Source organism: Haliotis cracherodii, unplaced genomic scaffold, assembly GCF_022045235.1.
Source record: "Haliotis cracherodii isolate W230 unplaced genomic scaffold, xgHalCrac1.p SCAF_13, whole genome shotgun sequence".
NCBI lineage: Eukaryota > Metazoa > Mollusca > Gastropoda > Lepetellida > Haliotidae > Haliotis > Haliotis cracherodii.
In genome coordinates, this window is record NW_027266268.1 from 41,005,444 (window position 1) to 41,027,618 (window position 22,175).

General features: G+C 41.6%; 1 protein-coding gene and 1 pseudogene across 2 annotated transcripts in view; both read left to right on the plus strand.

Annotated features, from left to right (window-relative positions):
• LOC139459940 (G-protein-signaling modulator 2-like) overlaps window positions 1-3,278 on the plus strand; it is a 72,893-nt gene extending 69,615 nt beyond the window's left edge. Inside the window, exon 14 of one of the 2 annotated variants that reach the window (XM_071241677.1) lies at window positions 1,071-3,278. In XM_071241677.1, coding sequence (XP_071097778.1) covers window positions 1,071-1,256 — 186 coding nt within the window. In that variant the 3' untranslated portion in view covers window positions 1,257-3,278. The remainder of the gene's footprint in view (window positions 1-1,070) is intronic. The other variant, XM_071241676.1, reaches the window with a different exon arrangement.
• Window positions 3,279-4,941: 1,663 nt separating this feature from the next.
• On the plus strand, window positions 4,942-10,038 carry LOC139459941 (homeobox-like protein HDP1; annotated as a pseudogene).
• The last annotated feature ends 12,137 nt before the right edge of the window (window positions 10,039-22,175 follow it).

Consider the following 22,175-nt stretch of genomic DNA (forward strand, 5'->3'; position numbering starts at 1 on the left):
CATCGATACTATCGATTGCAAAACGTGACTCACATCGATAAATTGATATCGGGGCACTTACTATTGCAATACATCGATAGTCCGATGTATTGTTACACCCCTAATATCTGTTTTACCTGTAATTACATAGAGAGACCAGGTGAGACATATCTGTGTTACCTGTAATTACATAGACCAGGTGAGACATTATCTGTGATAACTGTAATTACATAGAGAGACCAGGTGAGACATGTTTGATACCTGTAATTACATAGAGAGACCAGGTGAGACATGTTTGATACCTGTAATTACATAGAGAGACCAGGTGAAACATGTCTCATATTCAATCAGAATACGTTTTCAACGCATAAAGACAACACTAAAGTGGTACAAAATAAAACAAGTCCGTACACTATCGAAACTATCAATATTGGACACTTACATCGATACTATCGATTGCAAAACGTGACTCACATCGATAAATTGATATCGGGGCACTTACTATTGCAATACATCGATAGTCCGATGTATTGTTACACCCCTAATATCTGTGTTACCTGTAATTACATAGAGAGACCAGGTGAGACATATCTGTGATAACTGTAATTACATAGAGATGCCATGTGAAACATGTCTGATACCTGTAATTACATAGAGAGACCAGGTGAGACATATCTGTGTTACCTGTAATTACATAGAGAGACCAGGTGAGACATATCTGTGTTACCTGTAATTACATAGAGAAGCCATCTGAGACATGTCTTATACCTGTAATTACATAGAGAGACTAGGTGAGACATATCTGTGTTACCTGTAATTACATAGAGATGCCATGTGAGACATGTATGTGTCTTTAAAAACTCTACTAGTCTAGGGCAATATATGACATGGGCAGAGAAATAAAACCTCATATCTGTACTGCAGGTAATGTGAATGGCAACACTGGATTAGGAACATTATGTTTATTGCTAAACATGTCGTGCATTACAGGTGAAATGTTTGTAGGCTCCCCATTACCAATGTATGTGGTTAGGGTTAAGGTTGAGTGGGAACAGCATTACTAATGCATTTGTGTGTACCTCTATCAACAGGCATCTCGCTTGGAGGACCAGAGGAGTGCTCTGCCCCAGCGGCCAGCTGCTCCCACTGTGCCCGACGAAGACTTCTTCAACCTCATCCAGCGTGTGCAGTCGAGTCGGCTGGAGGAGCAACGCACATCCATGCCGGCGGACTCAAAACCAAACTCAAACTCATCCAGGAAAAGTAAGAAGAAGTGACCGAGTTGAAGGTTGTGTGTGGGACTGCAAGGCTGGCTCATGCAGTTGGCGGTCATGCTCAACACTGCCTCGAGGCACCTGAACACATCAGCCATTGCCGGACAGTTTACAAGAGACAAATATGTCCTAGCCTGCCTCATTGTGTGCCAGTTAACAAACAGATGTGCATATTGTACCCATAAACAATTTGACTACATGTCGTTTTCTGCCAGCTGAACATATTATCTGCAATCTTAGCATACAGTGTTACCTTACATGTGGAGTTCAAAAGTCACTTCTGATATACTATGCCATTTATCTCTAGCAGCTTGGTTAGTGGGAGTAAAACATGGCTCAAACAGGTCTGCCCATATACATCTGCTTGTTGCGTTACCTCCCTTAGATGACAGTTACCTCCCTTCTTCAGACAACAAATAGTTACCTCCCCCTGCCAGCTGATGAAGATGCTTATTGTATATATCCTGGACATCAATGCTGTGAGAGTCGTGGGTGTTTGCGTGTACTCCACAGGCTTCTGCAGACTTGCTGGTCTGAGCGGTGAGACCTTTCATTGTCCTTCCGGGTGGCTGAGCAGTGTATGGACAGACGTATAGCAGTGCCCAAGATATCACTTGTTGCAGGGTATGGATAGATTACCTCCTACAGACTGCCCAAACAGATTTGGGTCTGCAAAGCCAAAGCCATGTTTAACACTGCTTGAAAAAATTCAGGAAGCTAATTCTTATGGAAGGTTTTAGATATTCAACAGGACTCACAGCCAGTGATTACCTTTAACTTGAGAAAAAATATGTTTTGCTGTCTATAAATTCAAAACAGTGAAGCACAAGCTCTCTGACTCCTGTGGCAGCACATGCTCTTTAGGGTTGATATCATCTCACTCACACTGTATGCTGTGGTTTGATATCATCTCACTGACACTGTATATTGTGGGTGGAGACCGTTTCACTGACACTGTATGCTGTGGGTTGAGACCGTCTTTCTGACACTGTATACTGTGGTTGGAGACCGTTTCACTGACACTGTATACTGTGGGTTGAGACCGTCTTTCTGACACTGTATACTGTGGTTGGAGACCGTCTCACTGACACTGTATACTGTGGGTTGAGACCCTCTCACTGACACTGTATACTGTGGGTTGAGACCCTCTCACTGACACTGTATACTATGGGTTGAGACCATCTCACTGACACTGTATACTATGGGTTGAGACTGTCTCACAGACACTGTATACTGTGGGTTGAGACCGTCTCACTGACACTGTATGCTGTGGGTTGAGACCCTCTCACTGACATTGTATACTTAGGGTTGATATCATCTCAATGACACTGTATACTATGGGTTGATATCACCTCACTGACACTGTATACTGTGGGTTGAGACACTCTCACTGACATTGTATACTGTGGGTTGAGACCCTCTCACTGACACTGTATGCTGTGGGTTGAAACTTTCTCTTGACACTGTATACTGCTGGTTGAGACTGTCTCACTGACACTGTATACTATGGGTTGATATCATCTCAATGACACTGTATGCTATGGGTTGATATCATCTCACTGACACTGTATACTATGGGTTGTGACCTTCTCACTGACACTGTATGCTGTGGGTTGAGACCGTCTCACCGACACTGTATGCTGTGGGTTTAGACCCTCTCACTGACACTGTATGCTGTGGGTTGAGACTGTCTCACCGACACTGTATACTGTGGGTTGATATCATCTCACTGACACTGTATACTATGGGTTAATATCATCTCACTGACACTGTATACTATGGGTTGTGACCTTCTCACTGACACTGTATGCTGTGGGTTGATATCATCTCACTGACACTGTATACTGTGGGTTGAGACCGTCTCACTGACACTGTATGCTGTGGGTTGAGACTGTCTCACTGACACTGTTTACTCTTGGTTGAGGCCGTCTTTCTAACTCTGTATGCTGTGGGTTGAGACTGTCTCACCGACACTGAATGCTGTGGGTTGAGACTGTCTCACCGACACTGTATACTGTGGGTTGATATCATCTCACTGACACTGTATACTGTGGGTTGAGACTGTCTCACTGACACTGTATGCTGTGGGTTGATATCATCTCACTGACACTGTATACTGTGGGTTGAGACCGTCTCACTGACACTGTATGCTGTGGGTTGAGACTGTCTCACTGACACTGTTTACTCTTGGTTGAGGCCGTCTTTCTAACACTGTATGCTGTGGGTTGATATCATCTTACTGACACTGTATGCTGTGGGTTGAGACTGTCTCACAGAAACTGTATGCTGTGGGTTGAGACCCTCTCACTGACACTGTATACTATGGGTTGAGACCATCTCACAGACACTGTATGCTGTGGGTTGAGACCGTCTCACTGACACTGTATACTGTGGGTTGAGACCGTCTCACTGACACTGTATACTATGGGTTGAGACCGTCTCACTGACACAGTATACTATGGGTTGAGACTGTCTCACAGACACTGTATGCTGTGGGTTGAGACCGTCTCACCGACACTGTATGATGTGGATGTGTATATTGCTATGGACAGGGCTGAAATCCATGTCTGTGATAGCCTCCATGCAATGATTTCCTGCACATGTGAATGAGTGATGGTCCGAGGTTGCAGTTTGCCTGGCACTGTTGTCTGCAGGGGTGAGAGCGAATGAGTGGAAGGAGGATGTGGAGAGGGGGGCGGAGCTTGCCAGGCTGCAGGTGCTTGCATAGAGGACAAACAGGTGTAAATATGTGTGATGCCTTGCAATTCGTTAAATTTAATGTTGAAACATTTACCATGCATGTAAAGTGCATTACCCAGAGTTTACATTGGCTCAATTAGAAAGATCATTTTTTTAATAAGATTCTATGCTGAAGGTATTTTAAGATATTTGAAGGACTTCATTTTACTTTTAGGGCTGAATGATGTTCTTCATTGTATTTGATTGGGACTGAAAATGTGCTCTGCTTTATACTCACGACACATTGTGCAAACCTGAGTCCTGCCAGAGATGAACAGGTTGGCTAAGTATGGGTTGCCTCCACTGGGTGACCCAGCCTACACTAAGTACTGCCTGCATGGGTGACCCAGCCTACACTAAGTACTGCCTGCATGGGTGACCCAGCCTACACTAAGTACTGCCTCCACTGGGTGACCCAGCCTACACTAGGTACTGGGTGAGCCAGCCTACACTAAGTACTGCCTGCATGGGTGACCCAGCCTACACTAAGTACTGCCTGCATGGGTGACCCAGCCTACACTAAGTACTGCCTGCATTGGGTGAACCAGTCTACACTAAGTACTGCCTGCATGGGTGAACCAGTCTACACTAAGTACTGCCTGCATTGGGTGAACCAGTCTACACTAAGTACTGGGTGATCCAGTCTACACTAAGTACTGCCTGCATGGGTGACCCAGTCTACACTAAGTACTGCCTGCATGGGTGATCCAGTCTACACTAAGTACTGGGTGATCCAGTCTACACTAAGTACTGCCTGCATGGGTGACCCAGCCTACACTAAGTACTGCCTGCATTGGGTGAACCAGTCTACACTAAGTACTGCCTGCATGGGTGACCCAGCCTACACTAAGTACTGCCTGCATGGGTGAACCAGCCTACACTAAGTACTGCCTGCATGGGTGACCCAGTCTACACTAAGTACTGGGTGAATGGGTGACCCAGTCTACACTAAGTACTGCCTGCATGGGTGAACCAGCCTACACTAAGTACTGCCTGCATGGGTGACCCAGCCTACACTAAGTACTGCCTGCATGGGTGACCCAGTCTACACTAAGTACGGGGTGAATGGGTGACCCAGTCTACACTAAGTACTGCCTGCATGGGTGACCCAGCATACACTAAGTACTGCCTGCCTGGGGGAACCAGCATACACTAAGTACTGCCTGCATGGGTGAACCAGCCTACACTAAGTACTGGTTGATCCAGTCTACACTAAGTACTGCCTGCATGGGTGACCCAGTCTACACTAAGTACTTGGTGACCCAGTCTACACTAAGTACTGCCTGAATGGGTGACCCAGCATACACTAAGTACTGCCTGCCTGGGGGAACCAGCCTACACTAAGTACTGCCTGCATGGGTGAACCAGTCTACACTAAGTACTGCCTGCATGGGTGACCAAGTTTATACTAAGTACTGTTTGCACTGGAAGACCCAGTCTACACTAAGTACTGAGTGACCTAGCCTACACTAAGTACTGAGTGACCCAGTCTACACTAAGTACTGCCTGCATTGGTGACCCAGTCTACATTAAGTACTGAGTGACCCAGCCTACACTAAGTACTGCCTGCATTGGTGACCCAGTCTACACTAAGTACTGAGTGACCCAGTCTACACTACGTACTGCCTGCATGGGTGACCCAGTCTACACTAAGTACTGCCTCCATGGGTGAACCAGCCTACACTAAGAACTGCCTGCATTGGGTGAACCAGTCTACACTAAGTACTGCCTGCATGGTTGACCCAGCCTACACTAAGAACTGCCTGCATGGGTGAACCAGTCTACACTAAGTACTGCCTGCATGGGTGACCCAGCCTACACTAAGTACTGGGTGATCCAGCCTACACTAAGTACTGAAGGACTGGCTGTCAATACACCCAATAAAGGACTGGCTGTCAATACATCCAATGAAGGCCTGGCTGTCGATACAACCAATGAAGGCCTGGCTGTCGATACAACCAATGAAGGCATGGCTGTAGATCAACCCAATGAAGGCATGGCTGTAGATACACCCAATGAAGGCCTGGCTTTCGATAAGCCCAATGAAGGCCTGGCTGTTGATACACCTAATGAAGGCCTAGCTGTAGATCCACTCAATGAAGGCCTGGCTGTCGATCCACTCAATGAAGGCCTGGCTGTCGCCACAACCAATGAAGGCCTGGCTGTTGATACACCCAATGAAGGCCTGGCTGTTGATACACCCAATGAAGGCCTGGCTGTCGATACGCTCAATGAAGGCCTGGCTGTCGATACGCTCAATGAAGGCCTGGCTGTCGATACAACCAATGAAGGCCTGGCTGTCAATACACCCAATGAAGGCCTGGCTGTCAATACACCCAATGAAGTCCTGGCTGTCAATACACCCAATGAATGCCTGGCTGTCGATCCACCCAATGAAGTCCTGGCTGTCGATGCCCCCAATGAATGCCTGGCTGTCAATACACCCAATGAAGGCCTGGCTGTCGATGCCCCCAATGAAGGCCTGGCTGTCGATCCACCCAATGAAGGTCTGGCTGTCGATCCACCCAATGAAGGCCTGGCTGTCAATACACCCAATGAAGTCCTGGCTGTCAATACACCCAATGAATGCCTGGCTGTCAATACACCCAATGAAGGCCTGGCTGTCGATGCCCCCAATGAAGGTCTGGCTGTCGATCCACCCAATGAAGGCCTGGCTGTCAATACACCCAATGAAGGCCTGGCTGTCGATCCACCCAATGAAGGCCTGGCTGTCGATCCCCCCAATGAAGGCCTGGCTGTAGATACACCCAATGAAGTCCTGGCTGGAGCTCCACCAAATGAAGTCCTGGCTGTCAATACACCCAATGAAGGCCCGGCTTCACCCAGTGACATACATCTTGGAATGGGATGGGTTGGGTTAGGGTTGTTTTATTTGTACATGTTGTTGGTGTATTTCATACTGTATCTCGTTACATTTGTAAATATAAAGCATTGACTGTAACTTATGCATTTTAGATACAACTTTGATTTTGTTTCTGTTAAGTTTTATTGCCAGAATCGAATAACTATGTTTGACCGAATATGGTGTATGAAGTCCCAATATGTAGTGTGCCAAACTGTAAGAAATCAGAGAAAAATCAATTCATCAAGATCTTCTTCAAGTCAGACTTGGTCAGTTTGGTTTAAAACAGACTGGGCTAGGTTAAACACATAGACCTGGGATCATACAGGGTTAGGTTAGACTCATAGGTTTGGAAAAAGAAGCTTCATGCAAGACAACTTGGCTGTTGTTTGCCATCGTGTTTCCCAGGCTGAGGTCAGACACCCAGTTATCTGAGGTGCCACACTTGGCTGTCTGACATCTTGTTCCCCAGGTCAGAGGGCCCGATCAGTTATCTGAGGTGCCACACTTGGCTGTCTGACATCGTGTTCCCCAGGCTGAGGTCAGACGCCCAGTTATCTGAGGTGCCACACTTGGATGTCTGACATCGTGTTCCCCAGGCTGAGGTCAGACGCCCAGTTTTTCTGAGTTGCCACACTTGGCTGTCTGACATCTTGTTCCCCAGGTCAGAGGGCCCGATCAGTTATCTGATGTGCCACACTTGGCTGTCTGACATCGTGTTCCCCAGGTCAGAGGTCCCGATCAGTTCGGTTTGAATTCCAGATTGATGATAGTTATAATCCTTGGTTTGTTAGTACCAACCCATACTCTTGGGTCTCATTGAAGTGTTTTACACATTAAACTGACATGCCTTGATGTGACTGATATTCTGTTCACGAGGGCAACTAAACTCTCTCCTACAAGCAATGATGAATTTGCCATGGTACTGAGAGCAGTTTAGCTACTTTTTATGACAGTTTTTGAAAAGATTGTAAAGTGTGTTTCTTTCATGTGATTGCCTTCAATACAGTGGGAAGTACAAGACTGTAGTGATAGCAAGGATGAGAGACAACATTCCCTGGTGTTTCAGAGGGAAGTTTTATGCAGTTCTTGAGAAGCCTTTGGTTGTAGATTTTCCCAACATTTCTTCTTTTGTCAAATACATATGAAGATGTGTTCAATTCCAGTGTTGATTAATCATAATGTTATGTGCATTAGTATCTCCTGATACAATGAAGAATGGTGACAAGCATGCGTCACAAGCACTTAGACAGGGTCATGTTCAGACATAATTTCTTTTTATTTATAATCCTCAACTTCACTGTTGTAAACTTGCTGCAAGAGAAGTTTGTTGGATCATATGATTGCCAAAGCACAGAGAACACTGATGTAACTAATTAGACCTAGCCAGTCATTGTTGTCATAGTAACTTACAATCAAACTTGTTTTAATGATGTACAATATTTTTGTGAAATCATTTGTACAAGATGATGTTTTCCAGCATGCCAAATTACAAGTTAGGAGCCACTTGTCCTGGCGCCACTGGTGTCAGTGCCACATATGTATGTTAAGATAAGTAAAGAAGTGCCTCAGACCAATATTCATATTTCAGATTCATTGTTTCAACACAATGGTATATTTTTCTTTAAATATGTATCCATTCAGGATCCAGTTGTTAGGGTATTCCAAAGAATCTGTTACCATGGTAATCAGCAGAATCAGTTACTATCTTACTTTGGGCTATGTTGAATCTGTTGTCATGATGTATGCAGATGATTTTCACATACTTGAAGCAGATTTGATCAGTGCTTGTTGTGCCAGTGCTTCGCTCAATGCCGGGTATGGCCAGCCAGGGATGGTGAGGCTATGCAAGACTTGCCCTTCCAGCTTATTGGACATGTGTTACTGTAGTTAATGTAGGGTGAAGACCAAGGTGTTGACTGTATCCATGATACATAGGGCACCTGCTGCTTTTGTATGTGTGTTGGGATCATATTGACATGAACACTGGTCATGTTGACATGATGGTCATATTGATGTGATGGTCATGTAGACATGATAGACATATTGATGTGATGGTCATGTTGATGTGATGGTCATGTTGATGTGATGGTCATGTAGACATGAACACTGGTCATATTTAAGTGATGGTCATATTGACTTGATTGTCATGTTGATGTGATGGTCATATTGATGTGATGATCATATTGATGTGATGGTCATATTGATGTGATGGTCATGTTGATGTGATGGTCATGTAGACATGATAGACATATTGATGTGATGATCATATTGATGTGATGGTCATATTGATGTGATGGTCATGTTGATGTGATGGTCATGTAGACATGAACACTGGTCATATTTAAGTGATGGTCATATTGACTTGATTGTCATGTTGATGTGATGGTCATATTGATGTGATGGTCATGTTGATGTGATGGTCATGTAGACATGAACACTGGTCATATTGATTTGATGGTCATGTAGACATAATAGTCATATTGATGTGATGGTCTTTGTTACATGATGGTCATATTGATGTGATGGTCATGTTGACGTGATGGTCTTATTGACGTGATAGTCATGTAGACATGATGGTCATGTTGATGTGATGGTCTTGTTGACGTGATGGTCATGTTGACGTGATGGTCATATTGACGTGATGGTCATATTGATGTGATGGTCATGTAGACATGAACTCTGGTCATATTGATGTTATGGTCATATAGACATGATGGTCATATTGATGTGATACTCATGTTGATGTGATGGTCATGTTGATGTGATGGTCATTTTGATGTGATGGTCTCACCGATATATGGTAATAGTCACATGGACAGTCCTTTTCAACATGGTGGTATTAATGTGCAGGTCGTATTGACATGGGTGGGGATTGAGATGTCATTGTTGTGCTCACTATGGAGTTAATGGCACCTGTTCCTCTGCTGGATGTGCTGTCTGAACTGGACAGATGAACGCCTACAGTTGTCTCTGTCAGACACGAGAACATCTGGTGTCTCTGTCAAAAATTTGAACTTTGCATGTGTCTGCATCAGACATAACACCTGGTGTCTGCATCAGGTCGACAGATGAACACCTGGTGGGTTTCCAGAAGCATCAGTCAATACTAGTAGAACATCTTTGTATCCTTGTAGAACATCAAACAATAGTATATTTCAACTGGAATAGAGGTGTTTTCATCTCGCCTCTCAATGAATAAAGTTGATTTTGCAAATTATATCTCTTATTTGTTGGAATTACGGAGACAATACAAATGTTAGAATTCACAATCAGAACTTTGACGACAGAAGGCTAAGGCATGTAATGAATGGTGAGACTATGGACTTGGTTCATAGCACCTACATACAGTTGTAATGAGTTATAATCATGTAGTTCCTGTAAACACACGTGTCAAACCTATACAGATAGATATGATTGGGATTATGGTAACTGAGTGCATTTATCACCTTCATATGGCTCTAGTATAAGAGGTAATATGATAACTGAACATGCATTGAACATGTAGATATATACTCAACAACAAAAGTTCCTGTGAAACCAATATTTTAGTGTATTTTTCAAACAAGTAAAGTTTGGTTTTCAATATTGTAGTACATGCTACAGAAAAACATTCCATGCACAAGTTGACTTTAATGCAAGCCTCATGCATTTCACTACCGAAAAAAATGGGTATAAATCGTGCGTTAACTGGATTCCATATGCTCGTGTAGGCACGCTCACCTCCATCCAAGATCGAACCTACAGGGGCAGACTGCAGTTATGACCCCTGCAAAACTGGATGAACACCACCAAATCCTAGAGCGAGAAACACATTCAATCTCCACCAGTTCGAATCTCAGAACTACATTGATGGCTAACTCGTCAGAACGTCATGCCCGGTATTCCACTCTCATATCCATCCCCTCTCTACATCAACTCTACACAGACACGTCAGGAGAGTTTGGGGTGCCCATGTGGTCGATATTATAGTACAGGGAAAATGGTCCACCCAAGAAAAGTAGTTGTACATCAACTGCCTAGAAATGAGAGCGATATATCTAGCTCTAGAGGCATGACTAGATCGTCTGTACCACTCGTCAGTAAGATTGCTACAGACAACTCGACCGTGGTTGCTTACATAAGCACCAGGGGGCACAAAGTCTCAGCCTTTGTTGTAGGAGGCTACACGTTTATTTGCCTTGATAGACTCAGTGAGTTGCAAGATCGAAGCAAGACGCAAACCGAGCAAGTTGAATATCCTAGCAGATTACCTATCCCGGGAAAAACAAGATCGTACCCACGGAATGCATATGGTCACTACATCTCGAGATATTCAAGTTGATAATCTCACTATAGAATACTCCAAAGCTAGACCTATTCACCACATATCTCAACAACAAAATGGAACGGCGGGTAACCTGGTGGTTTAAAGCGTTCCCTCGTCACGCCCAAGAACCGGGTTGTTCTCCCGACATGGGTACAATGTATGAAACCCATTTCTGATGTCCTCTGATGTTGGAATATTGCTAAAAGATGCGTAAAATCAAACCCACTCACTCAACAACAAACTACCAGTCTTCATCAGCCCTGTACCAGACACGCTAGCTCTCCAGGTCGACGCTTTTCTGTGGACTGGGAGGAATGTTCGCTTACGCATTTCCCCCATGGATTCTTCTAGACAGAGTTCTGAAGAAAATAGAAGACACAGACTGCGTCATAATTCTAATCGCCCCGACATGGCCCCGACGTCACGATTTAATGAGACAACCGAAATGGGACATCTCCACCTCCACGCTTGAAAATTATCTCTAATAAAATGCAAACCGCCGGTTACTCTAATCGGCTGCACAAAGAGTGGCAAGCTCATGGGAGACCAGCATAGTTCGTCGACTGGAGAATAATAATTATTTAGACGTGGAGATAACGATACCTATAGTTGCGGAATTCTTGTCCTATCTCAGAAACGACAAGACATTTCAACATGGCATTATCGAAGGCTATAGATCCGCCCTGGCATCAGTATTACAACACGATGGCCTATCAATAGGTACACACCCAGTACTGAATCGACTCAAGAAGTCTTTTGCACTGGAAGACATTAAAACACCACGTATATTTCCAAAATGGGATCTATCTATAGTATTGTCAGCATTGATGAAACCACCTTATGAGCCCATGAGTAGTGCGACATTACTATAAGTTTCCAGGAAAACCGTCTTTCGCTCCTAGCCATGGCTACTGCGGCTCGTGTATCAGAATTACATGCTATCTGACATGTCCACCGTAACTCATACCCAAATATTGAAATCAGTGTGGTTCAGATCACTTCCGGATCATATTGCCAAAAACCAGTCATCGACTTTCGGCCCACTCGGAGCCAGGCAATATACGATACCAGCCGTAAGTAAAAGTGTGGACTATCCGGACAGATTACTTTGTCCAAAAAGAGCCTTGAGATACCTCATTACAGATACTGAACCCCACAGAAAGCAGAGAAAACGCCTTTCTATCTCTTGCAAACCCTCGTCAGAAAAGTACATAAGCAAGGATACACGGGGAGGTGAAGATTTCAGAATACCTCACGAATTCAGCGTAAGTTGACCTTTGTACTTAGTTTGCTATTGGATAGTAGACAGTCAAGTGGCAACACTGAACTCATAGATCGAAAGGATACAAGTGATATACGGTTTCTAAATGATAATCTAGGATGTATGATGTACTACCACCGGAAGTGACGTCATGGGAGACCTCACGTTCGGACTAACGTCAAAATACGTGAAATATCACTATCCAAAATGGCATAACGGAAACTACGTCATAAGGTGATATGAAATCATAGAAGACATATATCGCAAACGAGGTCATTGAATGACAACCGGAAGTGACGTCACTGGTGATGTCATCACCGGAAGCGACATCATAATATGTCGATGTATCACAATTGTGGTAAGTAAATATATGTATATTATGTTCATAATATGACGTTTTCTCTATGACCAGCCTTGAAGTTAGGTCATTAGACATATACCGTTTGGTCCCTTTTGTATACAATCCTTGTATTCCCACTTCACAAAAGCCAAATATGTAATGGATGCTAGATACCAGATCCCACCGGTCCCTCTGGTGTATTCTGGCTATGATGTAATAGAGGTAGGGTATTCACAAGAATTATCTAACAATAGTTATCATTGTTATAATTCTAAGAATACTACCTTCGTTACACCAGGAATTAATCCCTCCCACCTCCCCAAATATCTGCATCTAGTTGATGAGGGTCATGGGTTGAAACAGAGACCATATAATAGTCTGTGGTTGAAAGAAGTGAGGTGTTTCCCGCCTTTCGCATGCGCAGTGGGGTCACTGACGAGGGATAGGTTTTCCCTCACAACTATTAGATATGTTGGCACTGAAGAGGACGTCTGTTGAATATCTCTTTATATTTGTAGTGTGGTTCTCAGCATAAACAGGAATTTATGGCTATGAAGTAATAGAGGTAGTATTCTTAGAATTATACACAATGATAACTATTGTTAGATGTTGCAAGACAATTTAACTTCCACAGAAACACCATTTGATGTTTATGGCATCGTTTTCAACAGACGAATGCAGTCAGAGACCATTCTAGAGTGGCATGCCACGCGTAACCAATAATCGACAAGACAACTGGATTCGAACAAAACACCTACGAAATCTATTCCAGCCAGCAACAGTGACTGCAATAAGCATCCCTGGCCTTCGACGAATATCTTCACAAACCGTACGTCGTCGCCTCAGATGTGCAGGGATTGTCGCCAGAAGACCCGCCAGACGTCCCATTTTGACAGGAAACCACCGTCAAGCACTCCTACAGTGGTGCAGACAGCGTCTACGCTGGACGGCCATGCAGTGGGGACAAGTTCTATTCACTGACGAGTCTCGTTTTCACCTCAGCCACAGCGATTGACGGATTCGAGTGTACCGACGTCGAGGTGAACGTTACGTCAATCATTGTGTCATGGAAGAAGATCGGTTCGGGGGCGGCAGCGTTATGGTATGGGTGGGATTACTGCCAGACAGAGTAACTGTTTGATAGTGCTAGAGGGAAATCTCAATGGTCAGCGCTACCGCGACGAGATCATCGACCCTGTTGTTCTACCGTTTTTGCGTCGTCATGGCCCAGGCATTACCTTTTAACATGACAACGCCCGGTCTCATATTGCTCGAATTGTTCAGGATTCCTTTCAACAAAACAACGTGAATGTCATCCCCATAACTGAACACGCATTAAACGTGTTAATATAGTGTAAGAAGAAACATAACTGAACACGCATTGAACTTGTAGATATAGTATATGAAGGAACATATCTTAACACGCATTGAACATATTTATATAGTATAAGAAGAAACATGATGACTGAACACGCATTGAACATATTGATATAGTATAAGAAGGAATATAACTGAACACGCATTGAACATGTAGATATAGTATAAAAAGGAACATAACTGAACACGCATTGAACATATTGATATAGTATAAGACGGAACATATCTGAACACGAATTGAACGTGTTGATATAGTATAAGAAGAAACATGATGACTGAACACGCATTGAACATATTGATATAGTATAAGAAGGAACATATCTGAACACGCATTGAACATGTAGATATATTATAAGAAGAAACATGATAACTGAACACGCATTGAACATGTAGATATAGTATAAGAAGAAACATGTAGATATAGTATAAGAAGGAACATGATGACTGAACATGCATTGGACATGTAGATATGGTATAAGAAGGAACATATCTGAACAGGCATTGTACGTGTTGATATAGTATAAGAAGAAACATGATGACTGAACACGCATTGAACATGAAATTAAAGTATAAGAAGAAACATGATGACTGAAGGAACATATCTGAACATGCATTGAACATGTAGATATATTATAAGAAGAAACATGATAACTGAACACGCATTGAACATGAAAATACAGTATAAGAAGAAACATGATGACTGAACACACATTGAATATGTATATATAGTATAAGAAAAAATATAACTGAACACGCATTGAACGTGTTGATATAGTATAAGAAGAAACATGATGACTGAACACGCATTGAACGTGTTGATACAGTATAAGAAGCAACATGATGACTAAACACACAGTGAACATGTAGATATAGTATAAGAAGGAACATAACTGAACACGCATTGAACATGGAGATATAGTATAAGAAGGAACATATCTGAACACGCATTGAACATGTAGATATAGTAAAAGAAGAGACATGATAACTGAACACGCAATGAACATATTGATATAACATAAGAAGGAACATAACTGAACACGAGTTGAACGTGTTGATATAGTATAAGAAGAAACATGATGACTGAACACGCATTGAACATATCTATATATTATAAGAAGGAACATATCTGAACACGCATTGAACATGTAGATATATTATAAGAAGGAACATAACTGAACACGCATTGAACATATTGATATAGTATAAGACGGAACATATCTGAACACGAATTGAACGTGTTGATATAGTATAAGAAGAAACATGATGACTGAACACGCATTGAACATATTGATATAGTATAAGAAGAAACATGATAACTGAACACGCATTGAACATGAAAATACAGTATAAGAAGAAACATGATGACTGAACACGCATTGAACATGTAGAAAAAGTATACCAAGGAACATGATGACTGAACACGCATTGAATATGTATATATAGTATAAGAAGAAATATAACTGAACACGCATTGAACATGTAGATATAGTATAAGAAGGAACAATACTGAACACGCATTGAACATGGAGATATAGCATCAGAAGGAACATATCTGAACATGCATTGAACATGTAGATATATTATAAGAAGAAAGATGATAACTGAACACGCATTGAACATGGAGATATACTATCAGAAGGAACATAACTGAACACACATTGAACATGTAGATATAGTATAAGAAGAAACAAAACTGAACACGCATTGAACATGGAGATATAGCATCAGAAGGAACATATCTGAACATGCATTGAACATGTAGATATATTATAAGAAGAAACATGAAGATTGAACATGCATTGAACATGTAGATATAGTAAAAGAAGAGACATGATAACTGAACATGCAATGAACATATTGATATAATAAGAAGGAACATAACTGAACACAAGTTGAACGTGTTGATATAGTATAAGAAGAAACATGATGACTGAACACGCATTGAACATATCTATATAGTATAAGAAGGACCATATCTGAACATGCATTGAACATGTAGATATATTATAAGAAGAAACATGATAACTGAACACGCATTGAACATGTAGATATAGTATAAGAAGAAACATGTAGATATAGTATAAGAAGGAACATGATGACTGAACATGCATTGGACATGTAGATATGGTATAAGAAGGAACATATCTGAACAGGCATTGTACGTGTTGATATAGTATAAGAAGAAACATGATAACTGAACACGCATTGAACATATTGATATAGTTTAAGAAGGAACATATCTGAACATGCATTGAACATGTAGATATAGTATAAGAAGGAACATAACTGAACACGCATTGAACATATTGATATAGTATAAGAAGGAACATATCTGAACACGCATTGAACATGTAGATATAGTATAAGAAGGAACATAACTGAACAAGCATTGAACATATTGATATAGTATAAGACGGAACATAACTGAACACGAATTGAACGTGTTGATATAGTATAAGAAGGAACATGTAGATATAGTATAAGAAGGAACATGTAGATATAGTATAAGAAGGAACATGATGACTGAACACGCATTGCACATGTAGGTATGGTATAAGAAGGAACATATCTGAACAGTATAAGAAGAAACATGATGACTGAACACGCATTGAACATGTAGATATAGTATAAGAAGGAACATGTAGATATAGTATAAGAAGGAACATGTAGATATAGTATAAGAAGGAACATGATGACTGAACACGCATTGCACATGTAGGTATGGTATAAGAAGGAACATATCTGAACAGGCATTGAACGTGTTGATATAGTATAAGAAGAAACATGATAACTGAACACGCATTGAACATGAAAATAAAGTATAAGAAGAAACATGATGACTGAAGGAACATATCTGAACATGCATTGAACATGTAGATATATTATAAGAAGAAACATGATAACTGAACACGCATTGAACATATTGATATAGTATAAGAAGAAACATGATGACTGAACATACAGTGAACATGTTGATACAGTATAAGACAGAACATAACTGAACACGAATTGAACGTGTTGATACAGTATAAGAAGAAACATGATAACTGAACACGCATTGAACATATTGATGTAGTATAAGAAGAAACACGATGACTGAACACACAGTGAACATGTTGATACAGTATAAGAAGGAACATAACTCAACATAGATATAGTTGCCAACGTCGCACAGTCCGGGCCCATCTCAATCGCAGACGACGATGTTGCGCTGTCAATAGCTGTCCTCTGTATGGTCTAAAAGACCTGATTCCATGAGCCCTGAGTCTCCTGGCCACTGTCTGTCGACTAACCCTGTGACCTAAGGCATTTGTCACCGATGACGTCAGTGTCAGGAAGCGATTTCGGAGGTGCAAGGTACGCAAGTACCGGTCATCATGTGGCGTGGTCACCCTGGTTCTGCCTGTTCTTGGCCTGTCAACGGCCCGCCCTGTCTGTCTGTAACGTTGCATCAAGTTGGTAACGGCAACACGGGAGCAACCGAAGGTTCGTGCAATATGGGAGTGGGTGGCTCCCATCTGTACCATACCCAAGGCTCGTTCACGTTGTTCGACTGTGAGTCGTGGCATTTCTTTTGTGTTTTTTTTTTATCACTGTGGATGTCTGACTTGCCGTTGCAATCGTTTTATACCCTTACCCGCACGTGCATTAGAAGTTGTCCGTGGTGCACGTGTTTTTCACCTTTTCGCGTGTTATCTCGCAAACATGTAACAGACGATTAACATTTTCTGCATACACTATTGTTGTATTTAGGTTATGTGTTTTAGATAATACACAGACTTCATCGAACAAAAATTTATACTTTGTCTGAAATTTATATTTTCAGTTGGTAAAGTTTCTTTTGGACGTCAGTTTATATAATAGTAACTGTCAACAGATATTGAACACCTACATAATGTCTCTCCCCGCCGAAAGAAACGCGAATCATAGAAATATATAGAGAAGTTTGAGGTTACGAGGAGATGTTTCAAATGCGTATAAATTAATAAAAAACTAACAATCAGTCAAGTGTTACCAGTGTCTGTATTCTTATCGTGATATGCTGCATGTGATTTCCAAACTTTACACGCTAATCCTACACCAGAGAAATGGCGCAACTCGAGTCATGGATTTATGACGTCACATGTGATGTGTTCAAGAGCATTGGTTCACACAACATACCAGTATGTTCGTTTGTGCATCGAGTCAATCTAATATCTCTTGAATAAGAGTATATCTTCATATATCAACCAACATGTATGGTATTCGTCTTTCTGCTGGCGGTGAGTAGCTATATATATATATTAAACGTTTGGGATCACTATAATTATGTGACATTGAACACTTTCCTATAGACTGAGTGTAAGAGATAGGGACCATGGGCACACATTCAACTCATTTGAATACATATTTGTCTGTTGGTAATTTTAGTTATACTTAAAGAACCCTTCTGGAAGCAGCCGAAGTCGTAAAGCGAATGTAAACACGTCCAGCGTTGCCGGGACATCCATTGTCAAGGATTAGTGCTTCGTTAACATTCAGTCTTACAATACTCTCCGACACACACACGGACACTACTCAGTCTTACTTAATGCACTGGGAAACAAGTAGCAATATCACGCGGACTGATTGACAGTGTTTGATTGTGTTTGATGTCGCCATTGTCATGGCAGCAATCGTCTCGTTAAGCGCGTCATACATTTGTATTGCCTGAGCAGAGATAATAGGTCACCCAATTGAGAGATGGATTGATTTGGAGAAGTATGCCTAACTAATTATATACGACATTGAGTGAAGATTTCGCGTTTCTAATACAGCCTTCTCAACAACAGACCGATGTCAACGTGGGCTAACTGATGTATCACTGTCTCTCACAAAGTCTTCAAAACAACGTGACTCCATCATGGTAAGCTTTCTTAAGGAACCAGTTACATTGTAAAACATTTTATTAACCTGACAGTAACATTGTAAAACATGGCGTTAACCTGACAGTTATATTCTAAACCATGGTATTAACCTGACAGTTACAATAAAAGCATGGTATTAACCCGACAGTTATATTGTGTGTATTAAACTGACAGTTACATTTTGTAACATGGCATTAAAATGGCAGAGACATTGTGAAACACGACATAAACCTGACAGAGACATTGCGTAACATAGTATTAACCTGACAGATACAATGAAAAACACTGCATTTACCTGATAGAGCATTCTCAAACAAGTTATTAACCTGACAGTTATATTGTGTGTATTAAACTGACAGTTACATTTTGTAACATGGCATTAAAATGGCAGAGACATTGTGAAACACGACATAAACCTGACAGAGACATTGCGTAACATAGTATTAACCTGACAGATACAATGAAAAACACTGCATTTACCTGATAGAGCATTCTCAAACAAGTTATTAACCTGACAGTTATATTGTGAAACACGGCATAAACCATACAGTTACATTGTGAGACATGGCATATTAAACGGTCAGAGACATTGTGACACACGGCCTTAACCTGATAGTTACATTGTGAGACACGTTATCACCCTGACAGAGACATTGCGAAACATAGTATTAAGCTAACAGTTCCAATGTAAAACATTGCATTAACTTGACAGAGACATTGTGAAACATGGTATTAACCTGACAGTTATAATGTGAAACACGGCATTAACCAGACAGTTACATTGTGAGACATGGTTTTGGCCTGACAGAGACGTTGCGAAACATAGTGAGTGAGTGAGTATGGTTTTACGACACTTTTAGCAATATTCAAGCAATATCACGGCGGGGGACACCAGGAATGGGCTTCACACATTGTAATTATGTTGGGAATCGAACCCGGGTCTTCGGCGTGACGAGCGAACGCTTAAACCACTAGACTACCCGACCGCCCCGCGAAACATAGTATTAAGCTGACAGTTACATTGTGAGACGTTGTATTAACCTGACAGAGACATTGTGAAAGATGGTAATAACATGACAGAGACATTCTGGGGCATGGTATTAAACTGACAGAGACATTGTGAAACATGGTATTAAACTGACAGAGACATTGTAAAACATGGTATTAACCTGACAGTTAGAATGTAAAACATTGCATTAACCTGACAGAGACATTGTGAAATGTGGCATTCACTTGACAGAAACATTGTGAAAGATGGTATTAAGTTGACATTGACATTGTAAAACATGGTATTAACCTGACAGTGACATTGTGAAACATTGTATCAACCTGACAGTGACATTGTGAAACATTGTATCAACCTGACAGTGAACTGACAGTGACATCGTGGCATTAATCTAATAGTTACTTTGTGAAACATGGCGTTAATCTGTCAGAGACTTTGTGAAACACTGCATTAACCTGACAGTTACATTGTGAGACATGGCATTTATCTGATTAATCTTACAGTTAATGTGTAAAACATGGCATTAATCTGCCAGTTAATGTGTAAAACATGGCATTAATCTGACAGTTACTTTGTGAATCATGGCGTTAACCTGACAGAGGTATTGTGAAACATGGTGTCAACCTAACATTTTCTTCGTGAGACATTGCGATAACCGGACAGAGACTTTGCTAAACATGGCGTTCAACTTACATTTAATTTGTCAGACAAAGTGATAATCTGGCAGAGAAAATATAACGTTAAACCGAGAGAGAATTTGTGAAACATGGCGTTACCTGACAGTTACTTTGAAAGACAATAGTAGTATGACATGTATAAAGTAGGGGATACTTGGGTCTCTTTGCTAGTCATGTATGATGTGCTGCTTGATGTGGGATTGACGATTTAGTGCACACGCCTTGCAAACGGGACAGCTAAGGGTGCTAGTACTTCGTCCGGATAGAACTGTCCAGTTATCCTTGCTTGCACAATGTGGAGTGGGTTTCGGTCAGTCATAGGGATGTCGCCTCATAACCGATCATTCGCCACATCTGTCATGAGGTCTCACGATGAAATTGGCCAGGCGTTCATTTTGTCATCGCTAGACACGACCACGCCTATCAAGGAAGTGCATACTTAATCGGGAATCATCTGAAATCATGCCAAGTGACCAGCAACGATTACCCCAGTTTCGACGACCTCTACACCATCCACGTCTTTTGGCAAAATGACAACTTGTGAGGGGCAGCACAACACGTGTCCGTCGAGCATGGATATGAGCTGCATGGAGACGATACATAATCGTCTGACCCGTAGCTCGTACTCCAAGAGCTCGATGAAAGTTTGCAGCAACTTGAATCGCAGTTTGAGCTCGATTTCGTAGAACCTGGTTTCAGATCAAGTGATCTTGTACTTTTGTCGTTGACCTGGGACGCCCTGGATGGGGTTGATCGTCAACATTTTGGGTTTGTTGGTGCCTGTTCCATAGTCTGCTAATCAAATACTGTGAAACACTGAACGTGTGGGCCTCTGAAGGCTTGCTTCTGCCAGCTTCCAGCATGCCAATCGCCCATAGACGCTCAGCGAAGGAGACGACGCATTGCTAGTTCATACATAAACAACGAATGAAATCAAGTAAATCACAACTGTATGATAAGCAGAATGAATAAAAGTGGCATAAATAATTGTCCACGGATATTGATAGGAACGCTAAAATACCCACGTCTGTGTTTTGGCGTTACGTTTTACAGACGTCCTAGCAAAGGATGTTTGTCGACAACGCTCATCTTTCTTCTAATACTTTATATCAATCAATCAATCTTTATTTCAAGTACTGAAAAGGCCATAGGCCTAAAGTACATATATACATACAGTAGCAATGGGTGCAATAGGAATTACTTATATCGTAACAAAATATCACATCTATAATGCAGAGGATCTGATGTTCATTGTATGATATATATACATTGAAAGATATTTTGTGACTGTTTCATTTTGAGATGAAATGAGGATATCAAAATTGTCTATTCTAGGATTCAGATAAGAATATTTATGTATGTATTATTTTCTGATATTTGCATACAATGGCCAGACTAGCAAAAAAATTGTATTCATCTTCTATCTCTTGGCAAGTACAATATTTACACAATCTGTTTTCCCTT